The sequence below is a fragment of the Solanum lycopersicum genome, chromosome 7 (genome assembly GCF_036512215.1).
Source record: "Solanum lycopersicum chromosome 7, SLM_r2.1".
Taxonomy (NCBI): domain Eukaryota; kingdom Viridiplantae; phylum Streptophyta; class Magnoliopsida; order Solanales; family Solanaceae; genus Solanum; species Solanum lycopersicum.
This window is the reverse complement of record NC_090806.1, coordinates 43,776,136-43,797,321: the sequence shown is the minus strand read 5'-3', so window position 1 is coordinate 43,797,321 and position 21,186 is coordinate 43,776,136. Positions and strand designations below refer to the sequence as shown.

The 21,186-nt window shown below is 33.0% G+C and overlaps 1 protein-coding gene across 1 annotated transcript; it reads right to left on the bottom strand.

Annotated features, from left to right (window-relative positions):
* Positions 1 to 18,506: 18,506 nt before the first annotated feature.
* On the bottom strand, positions 18,507 to 19,011 carry LOC138337445 (uncharacterized). The gene is made up of 2 exons (XM_069287356.1): positions 18,690 to 19,011; positions 18,507 to 18,577 (listed from the first exon to the last, which is right to left on the bottom strand). The coding sequence occupies exons 1-2, from the start codon at positions 19,009 to 19,011 to the stop codon at positions 18,507 to 18,509; spliced, it is 393 nt and encodes a 130-aa protein (XP_069143457.1).
* Between the last annotated feature and the right edge of the window lie 2,175 nt (positions 19,012 to 21,186).

The window sequence follows — 21,186 nt, the reverse complement described above, 5'->3', positions numbered from 1 at the left end:
TTTCTTTTGTTTAAGGAATTGTTGGTCGAGAAAATTAGTCCTTCTAGATACAACTAATTAGTGATTATCATATATTTTGATCAAGTACAGTACTGATCTTTGGAATTTGAAGACATATAATTGTTCCAGAACCATTTAACAGCAATAGTGTATGCCCCTATTGACTGAACATTTCATAGCATTAATGATTTGGCTATGCCATCCCTTGTTCTTTGGCAAATTATGTAGTTTTATCACAAGACCTTCTGATAGTTAGCCAAAAAGAATTTTCCCTAGTTTATTAGCATGATTTGTGTACTCATTGTATTCCTTCCTAGTTAATTGAATGTTTGTTTGTTGAGACTGTTTCTTCTTACATTTCAATGTTTTTTTTTGCAGCATATTGATGTCATTTTCTATAACCTAAGAAAGAAAGTAAAATATGAAACCAACAGTAATGTTCGTTTTACGATGATTGATTGTGTTTTCAAGACAAAGATTACCAATTCTTTCTTTAAATATTGTGATGCTCTTGAGGATAAGAAATTTTTTAATGTTTTAGATTCTGATGATATTGCCCGGTATATCAGTGGACGTCGTTTGTTGGCAAGTACCTCGTTTGATAAAGTGAATTTTTTTCTTATTCCACTAAACATTAAAGAGAATCGTCACTGGATATTTGTGGTGTTTTATATTGGGGAAAGGTCTTTGGAGGTGTACGATTCATTTCCGGCTAGGGGTGGGGTGAATTTAGAGGTAAAAAATATTGTTGAGATGCTTTCAGTTGTTTTACCATGTAATTTAATTGTGGTTAAATTCTATGATAAGCGTCCTGAATTGAAGGCAACACCAAAATACAGTGAGATAAATGAGGTCGAGAAAATTAAGTTTCATTTCATAACTAAAGGTGTTCCCAAACAACAAGAGGATTCACTGTAAGTATTATTAAATAGATTTTTTTGGTATTAAATTGATTTTTTGATAATAATTGTATATTGAATTTTGTTGGGACCGTGGAGTTTTCGTTGCTGCATTTGTGGAGTTTGTAATTAATGGCCAACATATTCTAAATCAACAAGTAAAGGAAGACATTCTCCGAAAGAGATTTGGAGTCATATTATGGAATATGCAAGAAGGAAGCAAGAGAGTGACCTTCAAAGTGAAGACAAAAGACCAGTTAGATAAAGGAATATAGTTATATTAGTTAGTATGACTATGAAAAATATATGATGTAAAACAATTTGTAGTTAATATGGCTATCAAAAATTGTATTGGTCTATTTTGTAAGTCTTGATATTATAAACCTAACTGTGTTGTTTATATGTAAGTCTTCTATTTGAAGTTGTTCCTTCTTTGTGTCCTTATTGATGTTGTCATGGTAATTGTTTCAGGATTTTCAAATGAACAGAGCATACCCAACACTAACCTTTAAAATTTCCACAAGTGAATTAAACCTGAACTAAACTTGTATTATATCTATATTACACAAACGGTAACAAGTGAATTAAACCTGAATTAAAGTTGTATTTACACAAATGTTAACAAGGGAATTAAACCTAAGTTAAAGTTGTATTACACAAATACTAACAAGTGAATTAAACTTTGAATTAAAGCTATATTACACAAATACTAACAAACCAAAATCATACCAAGCATCACCCAAATTCCCCAACCTGAAAAATATATTCAGCAAGACATTTCCAAGCCTCAAGCTCAACTAGGTCATTCAAATTAAATCTTACAGCAAAAAGCAAGTAAAAAATAAAAAAACAAGATTCTAGTAAACTATATCATTTCATCTATATATAATATCAAATGTAACTATACACATAGAAACATTCCAGTAAACTGAATAACATGATATTGCACAACTAATAAAGCATTCTATTAAACTCAATAACACGAGATTGCGGAACTAAAAAATATAAATCATATAACCGAACATGATCCAAATTCGTAGAGTCAATGAGCTTCTAAAACAAACTACTAAAACAAATTATTTTTTTATTCTTGATCATATGGCCTGACATTTTTAGAAGTCTTCATGTTGTGATCATGTTGTCCACAATTGTTGCATGTAATTTTCGCCTTCTTGAATCCATCTTCTCTCAGTTGAGTATGTCTTTTAGTTTTTGGCCTTCCCGGAGGTCTCTTTCCATGAGGTGGAAGTACAACATTTCAAAAACATGTGTTGGTGTGTTCCATGTACTTTCATTTGGCAGGGGATCCATTTGAAATTGATATGTCAACAATAAATTTTTCTTGTATAGTAAGCCAAACTATATTTCTCATAACCAGTGTGTTTTATTGTTAAAACGGCCAAAGCATGTGGACATGGTAACTCATCCAATTGAAATCTCCCACATGTGCATGTATGTTGGTGAAGACATACTGTGAATTGTGTAATACCATCAAGTACGACATACACATATTTATTTGTATCTACAACCTATAAAAGAAAAAAATATATTCAAGAGAGATGTAAGATATGAATCCGAAGAAAAAATACTAGCATATAGATTAAGGATACCTTTTATTTCTCTAATGCAGCGCAATATATTTTCATACTTTTTTCCAAGGTGAAAACCTGAAAATGTCACCTTTGATCTGTTATTATTATTCAATTTCTGTACAAGTTGTCTCATGAATTCCAAGAGTTGCAAGACTGTATGAACTTTGGCATGTCTTGTTCGTGAATTGACTGATTCTGCTATATTTGATGTCATCATCCAAGTTTTGTTTACTTCAGCATGCACACGCGACCATTAGTTGTATCCAATGTTCAACAAGTAATCTTTGATCCTCTTATCTATCTTGTCAACCATTGTCATACATTGATTAAAATCTGTCATGGTGTATGTTCTTGCCATAGAGTAGAACAACTCAGTTACCCTTTGTTGACTTCTTCTAAAATTTTTCATTATGTTTTGCAGTAAGTGCCACATACACGCAAAATGAGGTACTTCATCATAAACTTCCTTAATAATGCTTGCATGCCTATCGGAAACGATACACATCTCTGGTCTTTGACCGAATGCATCTCTGAATTGCTCAAAAAATCACCTCCAATATAAAAAAATTCTCTGAATTGACAATATCATAAGCAAGTTGCAATATACTCCCTACACCATGTACACGTTGTTTAATACAACTTTAATACATTTTTACTGCAATTATAATTCACTTTTCATACATAGTTCATATTCGAAAGTCTGACCTGCTGAATCTAAGGTATTAGCGGTCAGCAATGTCCCTTTGTATGCCCCTTTTAAGAAAGTTCCATCAACAACTACAATTGGTCTAAAATATTCCCATCCTTTTATCAAGGTGAACAAAGCTACAAACGCTTATAAAAAACGGTCATGCTCTGATTTGTGAGATCTTATATGAGAAACAGGGTAAGTTGCCTCTAGTATGTGAAAGTAGCTTGGAAACTTTGCATATGATTGAATTGGATCACCCCGGATCAATTCAAGAGCTGCTTCTTTAACTCTCCAAGCTCGCATATATGTGAGTCACACACCATATTCAGCTAACATGTCACGTTGTATGTCTTTTGGTGTGTAAATAACATCTGGTTCAACATATCTACCCACAATAATACTCCCAACAACACTCTTAGTTGCTAGCCTTTGCAAGAATGAATTATGTAGCAACAAACATGTGTGTTTGCTTTCAAGTTCTCTAATCTTGAACATTTCATATTTGTTAAAGCTTGAATCTCGTAAATTCCAACAGTAGCTTTCTCCTAGGAAGTGTATTGAATAGTTGTAGAAAAAATATTAATACACAATAAATAATTTAAAGTTACTTGAATTTAGGTCTTACCTTATTGCGCTTGATCTTGTTGTCTTGAATTGAAAATGATTAAGAATGGAATGCCTTTTTAGTGCACTAGTGAGGATATATTTGTTCTTATACACCTGATCTTTTTCAAATAAAGAGTGATTGGGATTAATAATGATGCCTGGTGCTAATTCTTCTAGCTCATTAACTTCCTCACATGATCCGAATCCAATTAACCCTATTGCTTCATCAACACCATTAAATGTATTAGAGTAGTATGAATTGTGTATAACCCTCATATCACCGGAAGTGTCTGAACACAAAAGTGGAATGAGTGCAGCATTAGTCTCCAAGTTGAATGGTTCTGTTGTTGTGACACAGAAAGGGTATCTTGCCATATCTCGATGTTCCTTTTTAGTTTCAAGATATACCTTTACCCCCATATCATTATGAATTTGAATTGGAGGAGACCTTTCATCAATTTTATATCTGATTTCAACTTTAATTGTTGATGTGTCTATTGACAGTTGAGTAGCAATTACAGAAACGAGGGTGGCAAACGTTGACTCTGTGTGTATCAACACACCATCTGCCAAGTAGTTAATATATTTGATGCTAGGATCCCATCGTCCATTGAAGTAAAGCATCACCGCTATATTAGTCATATTTTTTCTGTACATCATTAGAGAGTGTATTACTAATATTAAAAGACTAGTGAGAGATATATAGATTAATCTGCTAGAAGACCACCACTTTGTTGACAACTGAATTAAATTTGAATAAAACCTAAATTAGATTTTGATTACACAAATGCTAACAGGTGAATTAAATCTGTATCTATTATGATCATGACTTGCATATAAATAAGTCAGAAATTGAATTACACAAATGCTAACAAGTGAATTAAACCTGAAAAGAAGCTGTATTATACAGATGCTAACAAGTAAACTAAAACTGAATTGAAGTAGAATTACACATATGCTAACAAGTGAATTAAAGCTAAATTAAAGTTGTATTACACAGATGCTAACAAGTGAACTAAACCTTAATTGTAGTTGAATTACAGATTAATTAAAGTTGTATTATACATATGCTAATAAGTGAATTAAACCTGAATTAAAGCTGTATTACATAGATGCTAACAAGTGAATTATTTCTAAATTAAAGCTGTATTACACAGATGCTAACAAGTGAATTAAAACTGAATTGAAGTTGTATTACAAAGATTCTAACAAGTGAATTAAACCTAAATTAAAATTTTATTACACAAATGCTAACAAGTGAATTAAACCCGAATTAAAGTTGTATTACACGGATGCTAACAAGTGAACTAAAACTGAATTGACAAGTGAATTAAAATTGAATTAAAATTGTGTTACACATATGCTAACAAGTGAACTAAACCTGAATCAAAGTTGTATTACACAGATGATAACAAGTTAATTAAACTTGAATTAAATTTGTATTACACAGATGCTAACAAGTGAATTAAACCGGAATTAAAGTTGTATTACATGGATGCTAACAAGTGAACTAAAATTGAATTGAAGTATTACACAAATGCTAACAAGTGAATTAAACATGAATTAAAGCTGTATAACACAAATGCTAACAAGTGAACTAAAATTGAATTGAAGTTGTATTACACAAATGCTAACAAGTGAATTAAACCTGAATTAAAGTTGTATTACACAGATGCTAATTAGAGATCATACTTATTAGAGAAGAAAACCGAATACCAGACACTCACACGAACTTGAATCAAACGAAATCTCAACATAAATTAACAAATAAAAAGGCTTCCACACAAAAAGAAGAAATTAATTTTTTAAGACCACAACTGCATGCTCACATTAAAGGATCGGTTAAGTGCAAAGGAGACCAACAAAAACCGCAGATTGCAGTGCAAGTACCCTAAACTAATAGAGGTTACTCAACACTAACCTATAAATTGCAATGGCGAGAGAAAATTGAAGTCCGACACCCTAAACGAACAGAGCTTACTCAACACTAACCTTTAAATTGCAATAGCGAGAGAAAATGGAAGTCCGGCATCCTATACAAACAGAGTTTACTCAACACTAACCTTTAAAATGCAATGGCGAGAGAAAATTGAAGTCGCCGGAAAAAAATTGCAATGCGAGAGAGAAAAAAATTGCAATCGCGGGCATGGAAAAATTTTGGGGCGAGAGAAAAAATATGAAGTTGAATATTCTATTAAATTGACATTTATCGTTAAAAAAATAATACTGATAAATATGGTAATTATTTTTTAAAAAGTAGACACACAAGGTAGGAAAATCCTCACCGACCTTCCATTTTTTTACAAGCATATGTTGACTACAGATGTTTTATTACAGGAATATGAAGTTGAAAATTATAGTTAATTGTTGTATGTTGACTAAAGATTTATGTGGATTTCTTTTGGAATGAAAGGCTAATAGGGTGTGCTAATGTGGATGCGTAATGGCGGGCCAATGATTGATCATTATGAGCTAATCATTGGCTAGAATAGAAGGGTGAGGAGTATAAAGTGATTTAATATATAATTTGATATGCCTGCACTAATATTTCTGTAACATAGGCAATAAAGATTTTTGAATTGATTGTTAACATTTAGGTATATCGTAATTATTACGTAACTATTAAATAATGATTGAGAAGAGATGGAATGAAAGTAAAGCATGGTTGAGAGGGTTGAAGTTTCTGTTTCGTTGTTAAGTGCAGAGAGTCTATGGAGTTGTAATTTTTTATTCTCTTTTATCTCATTATAGTTTAAATTTCGCTATATTGAGATAGGTAATTAAGTATTGATATATTATATTATATGAAAACTATTATTAGGGTTGGATTATTTCGAAATTATGACTTAATCTATACTTGAAAATTAGAAAATATGAAGTCTAACCTATTGTTTGGAATCAAGATTTAGAAATTTTACTATACATTTGAGCGAGTCTTTGGGTCAAAAACTAGACTTGTAATACCATGTGTGTTGTTAGTTTCAAAATCTATTGTGATTATTAATGTGCATAGATTGTATTGATTTAGATGTCAACCGAAAGAGGAAGTTTCAAGTTTTGGAGTAATTTTTTTTAACTATTAGAGGCAGGTAGATTTCTAAGCTCTTGTTAAATGTATGAAATGCGTGTATTTCCTTGTGGTATATGTTTGGGAGTAATGAGATTTGGTGATGAGTTAACTTGTCCACATTGATTAATTCTAATGATGAAAAAGTTGTAATAAAAGACAATGTTATTTTGAGACATGGTTGTGACAAATGTTATGCGCATTGAGAAATAATGAGAACTTAAAGAGGATACACCATTTCGAGGGACGTATCGGGTGCCGCAATGGATTACCATTTCAAGGGATGTGTCGTGCGCCTTGACAGATGCAAGGACATATATGTCACCCATGGGTCCCGGACTGAGAGACAACGAGCATGTATCACTGGGTCAGACATGCATCATTATACTTGACATTGCATTCCATTGTATCTCACATACTTATCATTAGTGAACTTGATGTTGTGTTTTGCTAATCTTGTGAATGCCTTTCTGTGGAACTTGTGATTGATAAATACTAAGCTTGTTGTTGAGGATATATAACTTGTTAAAGTGTTGTTGTTGAGGATATGTAGCTTGTCAAAGTATTGTTGTTGAGAATATGTAATTTGTCAAATTATTGTTGTTAAAGATATGTAGTTTGTCAAAGTGTTTTTGTTGAGGATATGAAATTTGTCAAAGTGCTTTTGTTGAGGACATATAACTTTTCTAGGTGTTGTTGTTGAGCTATGTGATATGTAAACTGTGAGCTGTTAGGTTGGACTGATTTTTATGCAAGTTGTAGTTTTGGAGGTTCGGTAGGAGTACCTGTATTTCATCCCCTTAGCTTGTGTTTAGAGATTTTCTTGTTGAGTACCGTGTGGTTTGGTATTCACCACTTGCTTCTATAATTTTTGTAGGTTATTAGCTCAGACCTTTGTGATATGTTTAGTTCTTTTCCGAGGCTTCTTGGAGATTTGTGAGGTAGTTGTTTGTCATCTCAGCGTACCTTTCTTACTCCTGTTTATGATTTTGTTTCACTCTAAGACAATGTCATATGAGATATACATTTTCTTTTAATCCAATTGTAATACTTTAGAGGCTTCTACACGTGAAAATCAGGTTTTGGGATATAATTTAAGTTCTAGTAAATTTTCTGCATTTTATTGTATTAGTTGAGTTTAGGCCGACTTGCCTTGGTGGGATAAGACGAGTGCCATAACGTCTATTTTTGGGTCGTGACAAATGGTATCAGAGCAACAGGTTCATAGGTCTCATGTGTATACAATTCGAGTCTAATAGAGTCTCGAGAATCGGTACGAAGACGTCTGTACTTATCTTCAAGAGGTTATAGTGACTTTTAGGAAAAAAATTCACTTCTTGGATCTCTATCGTGTGCACTTGGTCCAATTTTAATTGTTATCGCTTCACTCCATTCACATTCACTTATATGATAACTCGTGTGCAGTTTCTCATGCAAATATTTGGCGTGTCGAGTATTGGTTTGATGTTAGATGATCTGGTATTAAAGTTGAAATGATATACTTATGAAACGAATGTGCGATCATATTTGATGAGTTTGAGTAAGGTTAGTTACCAGAGTAAAAAAGTATGATACTTATATTGTATAAGCAATATCTAGAGTGGTTCGACAATTAGAAATTAAATTTTTTAAGAGTTTGATAGATAATGAACCGTGTAACCTTGGAAAATACATTTGATATAGTTTTCATAACATTAATGGGCTACATAGTAAATAATGATGCACCAATTGAAGTAAAAATTTCTACTACAATAGTATCTATGATTACTTTGTTAGAGTTATGCAAGGTGTTACTTTTGATATTGAAATGACCTACGAAAGAAAACATATAACTTGGGCTAGATACATAACTAATTGTGTAATATTTTATAGCTATTTGATGGGTAAAAATGTGTGACCTATTTGGGTACAATCTTCTAGATATGTATGATGTGCTCTAGTGGTGTATTTAACATAATTTTACGATGTGGTACTAGTGGTATATGAAAACGAATGCGACAATTTTCAAGTGTGAATACTAACTACTAAAGGATTTATCAATTGTATCACATGCTCATATAATAATTTTTGATGTTGCATTAATATTTGAGAAACCAATAAGCATGATACTACTGAAGAATGAGTTAAACATTATTTATGAGGAAGCTTTTAGTGGTGGATCATCGGTACGGTATTGATGTGTTTAGGTTGTGGAGTGTATTCCAAAGAATTTAGATGAGTGGTATTCCATCGTAAGCTTCATGAAAGTGGATGGATTAGAATGACAAACTTAAAGGTAAAGGAAGTCTGAATGAGTATATTTGTGTGAAGGTAACTGAGAATTTAGTAAGGAAACACATATAAAGTTTAGTTAGTCTTTTGAATTCGATTGGTATAGATGGGTTTGAAATGTCATGTCGATGACAAGGTTGACTTCGAGATGAGAAAAGTGTCTAATGAGCATAACGATAATAAGAATTTGTGATGAAATCGTAATTGAGATGCAATTATATGATAGGATTGTTGGTTAAATGAATTTTGTATGGTAATAACGACTACCAAGTATCTAATGTGGTGATTTTCCACTATTTGGTGTGTAATGTTGTTGTATGTGGAAAGTTTAATAATATGTAGAGACTCTGCTCGAATAAAATTTAAAGCATCTACAGTCAAAATGAATAAGTGTGGGATGTAGTGTCGAGAAAGGAAAGAAGACTTCCATCTCCAAGTTTAACTCAGACATAGCTCCCTTCTTTTTTTAGGGGTGTGAAGCAGTGTCAAACCGAATAATTCAAGGAAGGGCGGACTGCGGGGAGGGTCCTTTTAAGTAGATGACTCGTCGGGCGGTCGGAGCGGGACTTCTTTGGGAAAAAGAACTTGAATAAGAGGACACCACTCAGCACCGCTCCGTGGGGATGGGTTCAATGCCTAACAAAAAGGGCCAAAAGCAAAAAAGGGATGTATGGCTGAGGAGAGGAGAGAAAGAACGCATGCATGGAGATTCTGTCTGTTGGAAATTCGAGAATCTATGAAAGGACATCTAAGGCTAAGGTTACGAAGTAAAGGAAGTCCATTGTAGTGGAGCCTTCAGAAAGAGGTGAGAGGAAGTATATTTTCTCTTATTGCAAAGTCTAAAGAAGTAACTTCAAAGGGATTGAGAACTGGGTTATGGACGTGTGATTGTATTCATTTTGCTTTGATTATGATAATAATGTCACAAGTTCATCATATTGGTCAAAATCTAGTGGATAAAATTTGAGAAATAAGTTTTCAGATGTTCAAATCGAGTGTGATGATTAGTTTTCTTTGTGATTTTGAATTTTTTAATAAATACGATTGAATTTTTAGCAACATATATGGTAAGATTGATGAAGACGATCAATGATAAGCTAATATATGTGAGTTCATAAAAATCTTCAAGGTATGAGTTAATATTGATAGATAAAGGAATTGGGCTACACACTTGGGCTCAAATTTCTAGTTTTTCATGGTGAGTTTAGGTTTTCAGTAGTTTGTTTGGTCGAGGTATGAATAAGTAAGGTAAGAATTGATTGATTGCATCAGGTATTGAGAATTTAAAACATGTACATGTTTTGGATCGTAAGGTTAACACTTTTGATTATTAAAGGACCCGAGGAAAGGTTTCCCTTAAGATTTTGATTTGAGGATAAGGTAAAAATGTCAGGCATTATTGGCGAAAGAATAGAATTGGTAAGCGAGTCAACAAAAGGAAAAAGAGTCTGGTGTATTAAAGAGTTCAATATATTAGGAATTTAGTGTCATGGGAAAAAAAAAAAAGTGAAGTAATAAGACCTCTAGTATAAGCCATTGATTTATAGTTGAAGATCTTATTGACTATTTCCTATGAATTGAGATATGAATGTGAGAATTTAGATATGAATGTAATATATGAACTAGTTTGGTACTGAATTACTAGGGGTTTATCACCGAAGTTTTACAAAGATTGAGTTTTGATTGGGTGACAAGTAATTAGGAGTGGAAGGTTTTTATGTCGAGGTAGATTGTTCAAATTAGGATAGATAACTTACGGATATTCGGCAGAGTGGACCCACAATTCTACATGGTTAATGAGGATTTTAAGGGATTGAAACTACTTGATGGGAAGATATAAGTCGCTATGATGCATTACATAGGCCTTTTATAGTGAGTAAAGTTTATGAGTTTATAAAATAACAAATTATTGGAGTGACCAATAATTTCTTAAGTGTTGGTATGAGGTAATTGATGGTTTTGAATATTAGTTAAATTTGGTATATAAAAATAAAAATTACGTGGAGTGGACATCAATTGTGATTGAATTGTTTTATATTAAATGGTAAAGTACTTTTAGATTTGAAATTAATGTTATGAGCCTTGGGTGTGACCTGTATTTGTCGTGAAATGCTTAAATAGAAAGAGAGAGAGCCATAGTTCATATATTTTGAGGGAGATAATGTGTTTGCTAAGAAGACTTTAATATTAATGACAATTAGAGACTAATTTAAATTATTGATGTGGCTATGATGTTATGTTTGTAATAATAGTGTTGGCCCTAGTGAAGTACTATAAAGAGAATATGGTTCGATAAAACAAGTGTGTGAGTAATTATAAAAAGGACTAGATTAGTGGTTGTGGGTGGCTAAAAAATTTAAGAGATAGAGTCATACGAATGAAAATTTTTGATGTGGGCAGTGTAGAAGAAGTATCTAGTGTTATTGAACTTTGGTTCTATATATTTTTATATGACCATCTACTTCGTTTTGGATATGGTTTGGAGTGTGATTTGTTGCCTATACCCACACGTGTTTTCATATCTATGGGTGAATTCGTAGTGGTTGATTGGATGTATCAATCTTGTGATCGTCTTTCTGGTAGGGTGTCATTCTTGGTTAGACTTAATCATTTCATTTATGAATGATTTTGAATTGTTTGAGATGGTAGAAGTATACCATTTGTTCTACACGTACGACTTTGCTGATGAAAACTTATATAAGAGCTACTATGAAAAGTTGCAATTGTTTAAGAGTGTTTTTAAGGTTTCACACTTTGAAGAGTATCACTTGTTGATGTTAACTTGATGATTTCCTTCTTTTGGGTTAGATAAGTTTGATCCTCCCATGATGATTACCCGATGTCATTTTTTTTATACCGTAAGCTCGTGGAAATATTATGTTTTGAGAAGGGAATCTTAGTAAGATTAGTGATGATTTGTGCATTATGAGTGTTTGGTGGTTAATTCGGGCTGGTTGTTGCCAGTATTGATTCAAAAGTCTATCTTGATAATGTGATAAAAGATCTATCATGATGATTGTGTTATGGTCGAATGAGTTTTACTTTAGCTTGAGTTCATGGGTTAGTTTGTGGCTTGATAATTACTACTAATTTGTAGATACTTCAAAGTTTGAATCGAAAGTTCAGTTTTTAGTAGTTGATCTTGACAGAATGGTCTCAAGGAGGAACTCACCTAGAGAGAAGAACAATATGTCATAACTTAGACTTTTGTTAGCATTGATTATTCTTCCATATGTTCGAGGACAAACATGATTTTTAGTGGTCTATAATGTAATGACCCGTCATGTCATTTTTAATTTTTTTTAAAAATTACTAATTTATCCCTCTCAAAGGGTTCCCCGAGTTATTTTTTATCAGTTGGTGAAGTTGATTTGAAAATTTTAAAATGTTTATTTAACTACAATTATTTAATGGATGAGTATTCTCTAAAAATAATTAATTAAGTTATTAATGGGCCAAATCTGAAATTTCATTAAGATTCTATATTATTGGGCTCATATATGTTAAAAATAGTTATTATATTTTATCACTTTTGTACATAACTAATCTAGAAAAAAAATATAGTAGAGGAAAAATATAACCTAACCTATGGCATGCACATAAGAGCCAAAATGGAGCGAAAGGTGCAGGTAAAGAAAATTTTCACCGACCTTCCATTTTTTACAAGCATATGTTGACTATAGATATTTTGTTACAAAAATAGGAAGTGGAATATCAAAGTTTGTTATTTTATGTTGGTTAAAGATTTATGTGATTTTCTTTTGGAATAAAAGGCTAATAGGGTGTGCTAATGTGAATGCATAATGATGGGACAATGATTGGTCATTATTAGCCAATCATTGGCTAGAATGGAAGGGTGAGGAGTTGGAAGGGCTTTATATATAATTTGATATGCCTGTACTAATGTTTCTGTAACTTAGGGAAATAAGATTTTTCAATTGATTGTTAACTTTTAGGTATATAATAATTATTAAATAATGATTGAGAAGTGATGGAATGAAAGTAAAGCATGGCTGTGGGTTGAAGTTTCTGTTTCGTTGTTAAGTGCAGAGGGTCTATGTAGTTGTAATTTTTTTTATTCTCTTTTCTCACATTATAGTTTAAGTTTCTCTATATTAAGATAGCTAATTAAGTATTGACGTATTATATTATATAAAAACTATTATTAGGGTTGGATTATTTCGAAATTATGACTTAATCCTATACTTGAAATTTAGAAAATATGAGATCAACCTATTTTTTGGAATCAAGATTTAGAAATTTCACTATTCATTTGAGTGAGTCTTTGGTTCAAAAACAATACATGTAATACCATGTGTGTTGTTAGTTTAGAATCTTGTGTGATTATTAATGTGAATAGATTGTATTGATTTGAAAGTCAACCGGAAGAGGAAGTCTCAAGTTTTGGAGTAATTCTTCCACTATTAGAGAAAAGTGGATTTTCAAACTCTTGTTAAGTATATGTAATGCGTGTATTTTCTTGTAGTATATGTTTGAGAGTAATGAGGTTTGGTGATGGGTTGAATTGTCCACATTCATTAATTCTAATGATGAAAAAATGATAACAAAAGACAATGTGATTAATTGTTTATGTATGATGTGTTGAGAAAGGTTTGAAGGCTCGGTGAATCATTTTTGATGTGATATCATGTTTGTGTTGCTGTGAATTGTGCAATGTTACAAAAATGTCATCTCATCATTATTTGTGTGAACATATCATTTGCATTATTCTGAGACATGGTTGTGACAAGTTTTATGTGCATTTAGAAAGAATGAGAACTTAAAGTAGATGCAACATTTCGAGGGACGTATATCACGCCGCAATGGATACCATTTCAAGGGTCGTGTCGTGCGCATCGACATATGCATGGACAGATATATCCCCATGGGTCCCGGAATGAGAGACAACGGGTGTGTATCACTAGGTCAGATATACATCATTATACTTGACATTGCATTCTGTTGCATTGCACGTACTTATCATAAGTGAACTTGATATAGTGTTTTGCTGATCTTGTGAATGCCTTTCGGTGGAACTTGTGATTGATGAATGCTGAGCTTGTTTTTGAAGATATATAATTTGTTAAAGTGTTGTTGTTGAGGATATGTAAGTTGTCAAAGTATTGTTGTTTAGAATATGTAATTTGTCAAAGTGTTGTTGTTAAAGATATGTAGTTTGTCAGTGCTATTGTTGAGGATGTGTAATTTTTCAAAGTATTGTTGTTGAGAATATGTAATTTTTCAAAATGTTGTTGTTCAATATATGTAGTTTGTCAAAGTGTTGTTATTAAGGATATGTAATTTGTCAAAGTATTTTTGTTGAGTATATGTTACTTGTCTAGGTGTTGTTGAGCTATGTGCTATGTAAACTCTGAGCTGTTAGACTGGACTGATTTTTATGTGGGTTGTAGTTTTGAAGGTTTGGTAGGAGTACCCATATTGCATCCCCTTACCTTGTGTTTAGACGTTTACTTGTTGAGTAACGTGTGGTTTTGTACTCACCGCTTGCTTCTACAGTTTTTTGTAGTTTATTAGCCTAGAACTTTGTGATATGTTCTCTTCTTTTCCGAGCTTTCTTGGAGATTTGTGAGGTGTTGTCATATCAACATACCTTTTTACTCGTGTTTATGATTTTGTTCTACTCTAAACAATGTCATATGAAACTTATATTTTGTTTTAATTCAATTGTAATACTTTAGAGGTTTGTACACGTGATAACCAGATTATGGGGTATAATTTAAGTTGTAGTTATTTTTCTATATTTTATTGTTCTAGTTGAATTTTACGCTGACTTGTCTTAGTGGGATAAGACGAGTGTTATCACGTCTATTTTTGGGTCATGACAATTTCTTAGGAGAAAATATAAACAAATGAATTCTATAAAATGGTAGTTGTAAAGCTGCATAGTTGGATTTACATATAGTTTGTACGAACAAATACTTATAAAATAACTTACAAAAACATAAACAACTAAGTTTAAAGCATGTAGTAAAAACAATAATTACTATTATAACAATAAATCAATAACTGTATAAATAACATACCAGGATCTGTAACAATAAAATAAAATAAAAAAAGAAAAAATTGAGCCCAATTAATATAGAGTACGCCCTTGTTAGTGAGCCACTCTACAGTAGATAAATATACAACATTTAATTGAGCAGAAGAAGAAGTTCAGGATTAAATATTTAACTATGCAGAAGAATAATTCAAGAATTTTTGTTATTATAAAATAAGAGGGAGCACCTCTATTTATATCCAATAAAGGGTAGTGTGATCAAACGCTAATTGTGCTTTACTCAAAAGGTCACAACTCTTCGAAAAAGTCATAACTATTCAGAAAGGTCACAACCTTTCATAAATGTTACAACCTTTAATTAAAATCCTTACTCTTTATAATTAGTGATTATCATAAATTTGGATCAAGTACAGTAATGATCTTTGGAATTTGAAGACATATAGTTGCTGCAGAACCATTTAACAGCAATAATGTACGCCCCCGTTGACTGAACATTTCATAGCATTAATGATTTGGCTATGCCATCCCTTGTTCTTTGGCACATTATGTAGTTTTAGCACAAGATCTTCTGATAGTTAGCCAAAAAGAATTTCCCCTAGTTTATCAGCATGATTTGTGTACTCAATGTATTCCTTCCATGTTAATTGAATGTTTGTTTGTTGAGACTGTTTCTTCTTACATTTCAATGTTTTTTTTTGCAGCATATTGATGTCAATTTCTATAACCTAAGAAAGAAAGGAAAATATGAAACCAACAGTAATGTTCATTTTACGATGATTGATTGTGTTTTCAAGACAAAGATTACCAATTCTTTCTTTAAACATTGTGATGCTTATGAGGATAAGAAATTTTTTAATGTTTTAGATTCTGATGATATTGCCCGGTATATCAGTGGACGTCGTTTGTTGGCAAGTACCCCGTGTGATAAAGTGGATTTTGTTCTTATTCCACTAAACATTAAAGAGAATCATCACTGAATTTTTGTGGTGTTTGATATTGGGTAAAGGTCTTTGGAGGTGTACGATTCATTTCCGGCTAGGGGTGGGGTGAATTTAGAGGTAAAAAATATTGTTGAGATGCTTTTAGTTGTTTTATCATATAATTTAAGTGTGGTTAAGTTCTATGATAAGCGTCCTGAATTGAAGGCAACACCAAAATACAGTGAGAAAAATGAGGTCGAGAAAATTAAGTTTCATTTCATAACTAAAGGTGTTCCCAGACAACAGGAGGATTCACTGTAAGTATTATTAAATAGGTGTTTTTTTGTATTAAATTGATTTTTTGATAATAATTTTATATTGAATTTTGTTGGGACTATAGAGTTTTCGTTGTTGCATTTGTGGAGTGTGTAATTAATGACCAACATATTCTAAATCAACAAGTAAAGGCAGACATTCTCCGAAAGAGATTTGGAGCGATATTATGGGAATATGCAAGAAGGAAGCAAGAGAGTGACCTTCAAAGTGAAGACAAAAGACCAGTTAGATAAAGGAATATAGTTATATTAGTTAGTATGACTATGAAAAATATATGATATAAAACAATTTGTAGTTAATATGGCTATGAAAAATTGTATTGGTCTATTTTGTAAGTCTTGATATTATAAACCTAACTATGTTGTTTATATGTGTAAGTCTTCTATTTGAAGTTGTTCCTTCTTTGTGTCCTTAGTGATGTTGTCATGGTAATTGTTTCAGGATTTTCAAATTAACAGAGCATACCCAGCACTAACCTTAAAAATTTCCACAAGTGAATTAAACCTGAATTAAACTTGTATTATATCTATATTACACAAACGGTAACAAGTGAATTAAAACTGAATTATAGTTGTATTTACACAAATATTTACAAGGGAATTAAACCTAAGTTAAAGTTGTATTACACAAATACTAACAAGTGAATTAAACTTTGAATTAAAGCTAGATTACACAAATACTAACAAACCAAAAACATACCAAGCATCACCCAAATTCCCCAACCTGAAAAATATACTCAGCAAGACATTTCAAAGCCTCAAGCTCAACTAGGTCATTCAAATTAAATCTTACATCAAAAAGCAAGTAAAAATTAAAAAACAAGATTCTAGTAAACTATATCATTTAATCTATATATCATATGTAACTATACACATAGAAACATTCAACCAAACTGAATAAAATGAGATTGCACAACTAAGAAAGCATTCTATTAAACTCAATAACACGAGATTTCGGAACTAAAAAATATAAATCATATAACCGAACAAGATCCAAATTCGTAGAGTCAATGAGCTTCTAAAACAAACTACTAAAACAAATTATTTTTTTATTCTTGATCATATGGCCTGACATTTTTGGAAGTCTTCCTGTTGTGATCATGTTGTCCACAATTTTTGCATGTAATTTTCTCCTTCTTGAATCCATCTTCTCTCAGTTGAGTATGTCTTCTATTTTTTGGCCTTCCCGGAGGTCTCTTTCCATGAGGTGGAAGTACAACATTTCAAGAACATGTGTTGGTGTGTTCCATGTACTTTCATTAGGCAGGGGATCCATTTGAAATTGATATGTCAACAATAAATTTTTCTTGTATAGTAAGCCAAAGTATATTTCTCATAACCAGTGTGTTTTATTTTTAAAACGGCCAAAGCATGTGGACATGGTAACTCATCCAATTGAAATCTCCCAAATGTGCATGTATGTTGGTGAAGACATACTGTGAATTGTGTAATACCATCAAGTACGGTATACACATATTTATTTGTATCTACAACCTATAAAAGAAAAAAATATATTCAAGAGAGATGTAAGATATGAATCCGAAGAAAAAATACTAGCAAACAGATTAAGCATACCTTTTATTTCTCTAATGCAGTTTAATTGCGCCGCAATATATTTTCATACTTTTTTCCAAGGTGAAAATCTGAAAATGTCACCTTTGATCTGTTATTGTTATTCAATTTCTGTACAAGTTGTCTCATGAATTCCATGAGTTGCAAGAATGTATGAACTTTGGCATGTCTTGTTCGTGAATTGACTAAATCGCTATATTTGATGTCATCATCCAATTTTTGTTTACTTCAGCATGCACACGCGACCATTTGTTGTATTCAATGTTCAACAAGTAATATTTGATCCTCTTATCTATATTCTCAACCATTGTCATACATTGATTAAATTCTGTCATGGTGTATGTTCTTGCCATAGAGTAGAACAACTCAGTTACCCTTTGTTGACTTCTTCTGAAATTTTTCATTATGTTTTGCAGTAAGAGCCACATACACGCCAAATGAGGTACTTCATCATAAACTTCCTTAATAATGCTTGCATGCCTATCATAAACGATACACATCTCTGGTCTTTGACCGAATGCATCTCTGAATTGCTCAAAAAACCACCTCCAAGATAAAAAAATTCTCTGAATTGACAATATCATAAGCAAGTTGCAATATACTCCCTGCACCATGTACACTTTTTTTAATACAACTTTAATACATTTTAATTCACTTTTCATACATAGTTCAAAAATTCAATATAGAAAACACTAGTGTCATATTCGAAAGTCTGACCTGCTGAATCTAAGGTATTAGCGGTTAGTAGTGTCCCTTTGTATGCCCCTTTTAAGAAAGTTCCATCAACAACTACAATTGGTCTACAATATTCCCATCCTCTTATCGAGGTGAACAAAGCTACAAACGCATAAAAAAAGCGGTCATGCTCTGATTTGTGAGATCTTTTATGAGAACCAGGGTAAATTGCCTCTAGTATGTGAAAGTAGCTTGGAAACTTTGCATATGATTGAATTGGATCACCCCTGATCAATTCAAGAGCTGTTTCTTTAGCTCTCCAAGCTTGCATATATGTGAGTCGCACACCATATTCAGCTAACATGTCACGTTGTATGTCTTTTGGTGTGTAAATAACATCTGGTTAATCATATCTACCCACAATAATACTCCCAACAACACTCTTAGTTGCTAGCCTTTCCAATAATGAATTATGTAGCAACAAACATGTGTGTTTGCTTTCAAATTCTCTAATCTTGAATGTTTCAGATTTGTTAAAGATTGAAGCTCGTAAACTCCAACTGCAGCTTTCTCCTAGGCACTGTATTGAATAGTTGTAGAAAAATATTAATACACAATAAATAATTTAAAGTTACTTGAATTTAGCTCTTAACTTATTGTGCTTGATCTTGTTGTCTTGAATTGAAAATGATTAAGAATGGAATGCCTTTTTAGTGCACTAGTGAGGACATATTTATTCTTATACACCTGATCTTTTTCAAATAAAGAGTGATTGGGATTAATAATGATGTCTGGTGCTAATTCTTCTAGCTCATTAACTTCCTCACATGATCCGAATCCAATTAACCCTATTGCTTCATCAACACCATTAAATGTATTAGAGTAGTATGAATTGTGTATAACCCTCATATCTCCTGAAGTGTCCGAACACAAAAGTGGAATGAGTGCAGCATTAGTCTCCAAGTTGAATGGTTCAGTTGTTGTGACACATAAAGGGTGTCTTTCCATATCTCGATGTTCCTTTTTAGTTTCAAGATATACCTTTACCCCCATATCATTATGAATTTGAATTGGAGGAGACCTTTCATCAATTTGATATCTAATTTCAACTTTACTTGTTGATGTGTCTATTGACAGTTGAGTAGCAATTGCCGAAACGAGGGTGGCAAACGTTGACTCTGTGTGTATCAACACACCATCTGCCAAGTAGTTAATATATTTGTTGCTAGGATCCCATCGTCCATTGAAGTAAAGCATCACCGCTATATTAGTCATATTTTTTCTGTACATCATTAGAGAGTGTATTACTAATACTAAAAGATATGAGAGAGACATATAGATTAATCTGCTAGAAGACATCTGGAGATGAGTCCTCTTGCCCTCTCGCTGCTCAAATCCCTCACGCCGAATCATCTCCAACTCCTTAGCAGCATCTACCACTTTTTGGAATGGAACACCAGAAGCAGCAACTTGAGAAACTCCTAGGCGGATCGGAATAATCAGCCCTTTAACAAACCTTCTCACTCTCTCAGCCTCGGTGGGAAGTATCATCGAAGCATGCCTAGCCAAGGCACGAAATTTACCCTCATACTCTGCAACTGACATACCATTTTGCTGCAAACCCTCAAACTCAACCCTCGTGCGCTCCCTCTCACTGCGTGGAACAAATTTGGATAGAAATGCCTGAGTAAACTGTGTCCAGGATAGAGGATGGGATCCAGCTGACCTACTACTAATATAATCCCTCCACCACTGCTTAGCAGAGCCAGTAATCTGAAACGCTGTGTAGTCAACTCCATGAGACTTCACTAATCCAAGATTATGCAACCTCTCATGACAACTAACTATAAATTCATATGCATCCTCAGCTAACTCACCAGTATAAGTAGGAGGATTCATAAGTCCAAACCTCCCAAACATCTTTTACTCATCAATAGTCATAGAAGGTCTATTCACCAAATGTGATGTCATATCTGGGAACTCCATACAATCCAAACGAAGAGCTACAGCGGCAGCTGGCTGAGCCCTGGGAGTCTGAGAATCTGGAGCAACTATCGAATCTGGAGTTTAACCTCCAACACGGGTTTGTGAGCCATCAGAAGTGACAGGCAAAGCTCCTGCCTAAGCCAACCCCTCTAGGATTCCTAACATACGAGCCAAGGTATCTTGAAGCACTGGGGTGACAAAAGTACTGGGTGGAGCCTGAGTTGGCCCATCCCACTCGACACGATCTTGCACATCCCCATGAATAACATCGCATCAGGAGGTACGGTCCTATCATGACCCTGGGTAGCTATTGGTACTTGACCATCCACAGGTGCTGCAACACGGCCCCTACCCCAACCTCGAGCTTGTCCCCTACCTCTACCTCGGATAATGTTCCCAGAAGCAGGCACAGGAATAGGATCCTGACCACCACTTGCCGATGTACGATTCCTCGCCATCTGAGAGAGAATAAGATATCAAGATTAGAATTTCTACAAGGTCAAGTGTGCACGATAATGAATAAAAGAACAGAATATTTCTTAAATGTCCTATA

What these genes read in the sequence shown, in the direction of transcription:
- LOC138337445 (XM_069287356.1), bottom strand. Translation starts at nt 19,011, where the DNA reads ATGTTAGCTGAATATGGTGTGCGACTCACATATATGCAAGCTTGGAGA. An exon ending in TAATACCTTAGATTCAGCAG is followed by an intron (nt 18,578 to 18,689) that starts GTCAGACTTTCG and finishes TACATGGTGCAG; the next exon opens with GGAGTATATTGCAACTTGCT.